This window comes from Pipra filicauda, unplaced genomic scaffold (assembly GCF_003945595.2).
Source record: "Pipra filicauda isolate LSUMZ 115617 unplaced genomic scaffold, ASM394559v2 scaffold165_size2600900_pilon, whole genome shotgun sequence".
NCBI lineage: Eukaryota > Metazoa > Chordata > Aves > Passeriformes > Pipridae > Pipra > Pipra filicauda.
In genome coordinates this window covers 1,758,159-1,764,158 of record NW_024104162.1, presented here as the reverse complement: position 1 = coordinate 1,764,158, position 6,000 = coordinate 1,758,159, and the positions used below count along the sequence as shown (strand labels likewise).

The following is a 6,000-nucleotide window of genomic DNA, read 5'->3' as shown; positions in this document are numbered from 1 at the left end:
GGGGCGGCCCCGCTCCCCGTGAAGAGGCGGCGCGGCAGGGCAGCGGCCGCCGCCATGCAGCCCTTGCACCGGGCCCCGGCGTTGCTGCTGCTGCTGTTTCTGGCCGCGGGTGAGTGAGGCTGGCGGGGCTGGGGCGGGACCCCCCCGCGGCGGGCTGGGCAGAGGGTGGGGGTCGGTCCTTTTCGCGGGCACCGGAGCGCCCCGAGCACCGGGACCCCCAGCGGGGGGCGGGTCTGACCCCCCTCATCCTGGAGAACCGCAGTCCGCGGAGGGTCCAGTGCTTCGGGGCACCGGGACCTCTGCAGCAGGCAGGTCTCCATCACCCACCCCCGCACAGGCACCGTTGACCCCGCGTACCGGGACTTGTGCGGATCCCCGTCCCCTACCCTGGAGCTCTCCCTGGGTACCGGGCGCTGCCCCCCACCCGAACATCAGAGCCCTCTGGAGCGGCCGGTCTCTGCCCCGGGACCTCCGGGGGTGACAGGGGACCCCTGCGCTCCCGGCATGGCGGGCTGGATGCACGTGGGTTTCACCCCGCGGGGACGGGGGTTCTCCCGGGCTCTCCTGCCTCGGAGAGGGGGCACGCGGCGCTGGACCCTGCGGGGACCCCGTGAGCACCGGCAGCGCTGGCGGAGCCGGGGGTGGGTGGTCGCGGCCCGGCCGGGGCAGCCCCGGCTGCGGCAGCCCCGGCTGCGGCAGCATTGCCCCAGACCGCCCGCCCGGGTATCGATGGCTTCGTCTGGCGTCGTGGTGATTTTGCGAACTACCGCGAAACTGGTACAAAGGAACGGGGAACCGCAAATTGCTACGCGTTTCCCCAAGAGCCTCCTCTTGAAATTTGGAGGAGAGGTAGGGTGCCAGGGAAAGGCAATTAAGCGCGCTAATAATTATACTCGGAATAGTTGTGAAGGCTCTGCTTCTATTTTTAAATAGTCTAGGGAAATTTCCCAACAAAGGGATCCCCTAAAGACCTGTGAGGCTGAGATTGCCCTTTTCCTCCCTGCACCATCCCTTTGTACAGAAATCTGGTTAGTGTGGAACAGGAGTTCTGAACGGGGACATTTAAAGTGTGGGGGAGCCTTTGTCTTGAGTCATTCTGGCAGGGAGGGAAGGGCTGAGTTACCAACCAGTCACTGTCTTCCAGCACGACCGAGCTGTGATACAGTGACATCCAGCCCCCTGGCACATCTCTCTTATTACCCCAATCTCCTGAAAATGTTCATGGGGGAATGTGTCATCTGTGGAGCCATTCTGTCCGTGAGCTGTGAGTCTCTGCCGTCCGGGACTCCCTAAAGAGAAGAGATAAAGCCTTTTAGGTTTGCAAACAATAGTGAGCTTAAAGAGCAAAATGGATCAGAAAACCTGTTGGGGTTTTGTGCCAATACTCAGTGGCACAGAAGCAATAAGTCTTTCCAGAGCTGAGCAGGGAGCCAATTTTGTGGCTTCCTCCAGGCAGGTTGTCCACATTAAGGGAAAACCTCGGGCACAGCTGGCAAAGGTTCTTTAGCCGCATTTCAGCAGGAAACCCGAGTCTCCAAATTCAGCCAAACCTCTACCTCCTCCACAGTGGAGGGCAAGATGCATGGACGGGGGGTGGGGGAACTGCCATATTCCCACCCTGCCCAGCTGCCAGCCCCATAGCCAGAAAGCTGCATTTGCTCTGCATGGGAAGGAGATGGACCTCGTGGTGGTTTTACACTGTGGCAGCCAAAAGGACCACCACTGGTACGGTTATGCTGAGGGGAGGGTGTGTTTCCTATTCTGCTGAGGCTGCTGGAAACTCTGGTATTGCTGTCCAGCTGGTGGTGATACAGAGGATTTGGGTCCTTGGCTTTCCCTCTGATCCTCTCTGCTGTCCTGGCAGGGATAGGAGTATGGCTGGGAGGCACGTGGCAGCTCCGAGGGACAGCTCAGTTCCTAGTCTAGTGAAACTGATAATCCTGGTGGGCTGTAGAGAAACTGGAGGGCTGGACTCTATTGGCCAGACTTCTCCAGATGACTGGACTTCTACCTAGATGGGAGGTCAGAAGTGGAGATACAGATTACTGGGAATTTATACATTAAGGCCTGTTTCGGTTAGTAGCTTTGTTCAGTGGTTTAGGATCTGTTCCAGTCTGAAATAACTTGGTGCACTCTGGCTTCGCTTCTCCAGCCCTGCAGGACAGGAATTGTTAATCCCTGAAAAAGAGCTTCCCTCAATTGGGAGCCTCTGCAGACCTGCAGGATGTGCTGAAATGGGACATGCACCTCATGAGGGTCCCATCAGACTGCTGAGCAGCACAAGTCTGCTGGCAGAGCATGGAAACATCTCTCCAGGCTCTAGGGTATCTAAGCCCCTTTGGTTTTGCAAGTAGGAAAATTATGTGATTAAAAGCAGGGGGACAAGGAGGGAATTGGTCTCTTTCCTCTTTTTATCTCCCCAGGTGCTTGTCTTCATGTGGGCTATTTAAGGGGTGTTTTTTTCCCTTCTGCCTGCTTAGAAGATGCCTTGTTAGCATTGTGTGAACAAGCCAGAGATGAGGGAGTATAGATCAGGATGGATGAAAATTCCCTGTAGTCAGTTTTAGCTTGGCCTCCTCAGTGCCATAAGGAAATGTTCATTTAATTATAGGCATCAGGGGTAGAAATAACTACATTAAGCCCTCAAGGGGAAGCTGCTGGCGACGAGCTACAGATCAGAGCGCACAAAAGTTTTTCCACTCCCTCAGTGTGGGAAGAAGCTCCGGCATTTTGTGGGTACCTGAGTGAGCAGCAGCAGCTGCCCTGGCAGCCCTGCTGCAGGGCCAGGAGAGAGGGGCTGCAGGGAAGGTGCATCGTGGCTCGCAGCTGGTGCTTGAGTGAACTTGCTTCTTGTTCTTGCTGGCTATTTGTTGAAACCAGGACACTGTTGAAACACGTAATCCCCAAAGAATGGAGAGGCTATTTGTCAGCCACATGAGCACAGCCCACACCGAGGCAAAGCAAACACGTGTGTTGATTTGTTCAGAGGGCCAGGGATGCTGGCAAGGAAGATACACCCTGCTGGGGCTCAGATCAGCCCCTCATCGTCCCTATGCCTGGTTAAGCCCTGTTGTGGTTGCCAGAGTTTGGATGTACATTCTTGTTCTGGTGAATGTAATTTGTTACTGTTGGGCAGCCAGCTTTGCAGCCCACCCTCTGTATACCAACTGCAACCACTCTCGGCTATTTCTGTCCTGCCTGATGTGTTGGGAAGGTAGTCAGGACCCATACATGTGCCCTGGGACCACCTAACCTTTGCATGAGTTTTTTTTGCCGGGGATGCGTGAGGTTGTTTGCAGAGTGGAGACTCTTGGGGGAGAGTCTGCTATGCAGCATGTGGCAGGGTGGTCGTCACTGCTCTGCTGCAGGGTCTGGAGTGGAGTGTAACCATTTTGTGTTCAGTGTTGTGCCCAGTGAGTTTTAAAGGCCTTATGGGATGTCTCAAGGGAAGCCCCTCCTGCATCTGAGGTAGTGCTTGCTCTGCCTGAGCAGGGTGGCTTTGAAGACGAAGCAGCCACAAGCCTTTATTTGGTGTGCTAGAAATCAAACTGAGCACCATGGGGTACACAGTCCAGGCTGGGACAGAGCAAGAAGAGGAAGCACAGGCCTGGCAAGACAGATGAAATGCTTTGGGCCTTTGAGAGGGCAAAGAAGTCTGTGGGCTGTGGTTTTTCTCTTAGATCAATGGCTTTCATCCTGTGGTCTGTTAACCCCTGGGGGCCTGTGGGCTGTTTGAAGAGGCCTGTGAAAGGTAACTGAGGAAAGAAAATTGACTTCTGCTGTGTACAACTGTCTACCTGATGCTGTTTCCCCAGGGGCTGCATCTCCCCTGGCCCTGAGCTGGCAGCTGCCATTGTCAATAGCGAGAATCGCGAAGAGGAGCAGACGTTGCAGCAGCAGAGGAGGGAGGTGTGAAGGCTACGAGACAATCTGGGGAGGGAGTGAAGGCAAACAGTCTGGGAGACTGAAACCAAGTGAGATTGTGACTCCCGGCATGAATGGTTGGGCGAAGGGGGAAGGACAGGCAGGCTTGTTGGAGTTGCTGTGACCTGCTTGCATGGAGTGTCTTGTGTGCAGGCGGGTGGAGGTGTTTAGAGCAGTCGTGATGTTACTGATTGTAAGGACAAGAGACTTGACTCACCTCAGCGCTGGGCTGAGGGTGCCTGTCACCCCTGGAAGGCAGGCCTCTGCTGTGCTTGTGCTGACAAAGGGCACATCTACAATTTTCTGCAAAAGCAGGTGCATCTTCTGGCAGTGCTGTGCCATTTCCTAGGATATACTTGGGCCCGCGTGCTCTGGATGTTCTCTTCTGAAATGCCAAGGGAGCAGATGTTGGCAGTCTTTTGTGAGGTAGTAGCCACTCAGTACGTGCAGACACACACTCCCTGTAGCCGAGTGTTGGAGCTCTCTCATTATGCTTGCTGTAAAGAGCTGTAAAAGCTCAAAGATGCTGGCACAGCATCCCTTTAAAAAGCTGTCCCGTTGCAAGGGCTTCTTCAGTTGTGCCTCGTCCCTCTTGTTGGTGCAGGTTGGTAAGTATGTGCTCCCTGCTGACCCGAGTGCTTTTCCCATTGCTTTCTAAAATGTACTGGAGCCGTGAGAAGGTGGATAGTTTTAGAGGGATGCTCCGTAAGGGACCTGATTGCTGGCAGTACCGGAGGAGGATGGCAGTCTGATCTTATTTTCCGAAGCCCTAATTGGAAATGATCTCAGAGATTAGGGACATGGCTGGATGTGTAAGTACTCTAGTGCAGCATGGGAGAGCAGCAATAAGGCCATGTGGGAGCTAGGCTGGGAGAGGTCTTAGGTAGAGGTGTCCCAGAACAGGTATGGTCTGTAAGTCTGAATTAGCATCAAAGGGACTTGGTTTGATATACGGTCATCCTGTGTGCTTCCCTGTGCAAGCTGTTGAAGGTTTGGTGTGCAGAGACTCCAGGTGACTGTGTGGGAATCAGCTTGGACATCCCTCAGTCAAACGACATTTTCTTCTCTTCCTCCACTGGCCACGGTTGGGATCCTTTTTTGTTATTTAAATTGGTCTGTGTTTTGTTATGTTCTGGAAGTGGTTTGTGCCGTTGGCTGTTCTGCCCTGAGGCCTCTCTCCTCTCTGCCCTTGGGCCTTGCTCCCCGGCCTTTCCAGGCGTGGTGGTCTGGGGGAGGGAATATCCCTGGCAGATGCTTCCCTCATCTGGTCATTGTGTTTCTGTCCTAACCGATTATCAGTAAATGACCCATTCCTGACCCAGCTCTCCTAGGAAATAACATTGTTGGGTAGCTCCTGGGTGTGGGGTGGGCTTGAAAGGAAGGTCAGCGGTAGCAGGGCCAGATGGACATTGTTGCGGCTGCTGCATTGGCAACACCAAGATGCTCTGACCCCCCTCCCTGGTAGCCATTGTGCAACTGTGCTTGGGAGGAGTGTGCAGGCTCTGCTAGTTGGTGGTGAGAGACAGGTAAGTCAGAGTGTGCTCCAGGCAAATATTCTTCCCTTCAGCAGGCTGATCCTGCCTCCGTGGCGCTGTGGTGTAGCCACAAGACACATGAAGGAGAGGTAAAACCAACCTTCTGTTGGGTAAACTGAAGAATATTCCATAGATCAAGCCAATGTGATGACATCTTAAGGGATGGTTGTATGTTCCTTGGAGAGAAATTGAAGTTTGCTTGTTATTAATTAAAAAGCAAGAAAATTTTGACATAGTCACAGCCAGGTTCCATTTCATCTCCCCAAATCCCTCCTCTCATTTCAGCTGGACACAGAAATTACTTATTTCCTCTTTCACTCCTAGTCCTATTCAATAGGCCAGTTGGGAGCTTTTAAACAGCTGCCTTGTCCAGTGGAGAGGTGGCTTGCTTTGTGGCAAAGGGATGAAGCAGTTCTTGGTCAGCTAATGTAGAAAATATTTTGAGATTGTTTTAGAATTGTTTAGAACTGTGGAACTGCTCTTATTCACAGCAGTTTGGGAGAGAGATGGCAGATAATTTTTTGTCAGGTATTTTCTTCTG

General features: G+C 53.5%; 1 protein-coding gene across 2 annotated transcripts in view; it reads left to right on the top strand.

The window, feature by feature from the left end:
• Nucleotides 1-6,000, top strand: part of PODXL2 (podocalyxin like 2) — a 32,484-nt gene continuing 26,484 nt past the window's right edge. The window contains exon 1 of one of the 2 annotated variants that reach the window (XM_027729363.2): nt 1-109. In XM_027729363.2, coding sequence (XP_027585164.2) covers nt 55-109 — 55 coding nt within the window. In that variant the 5' untranslated portion in view covers nt 1-54. Of the gene's footprint in view, nt 110-4,399; nt 4,533-6,000 lie in introns of those variants that run through there. The other variant, XM_027729355.2, reaches the window with a different exon arrangement.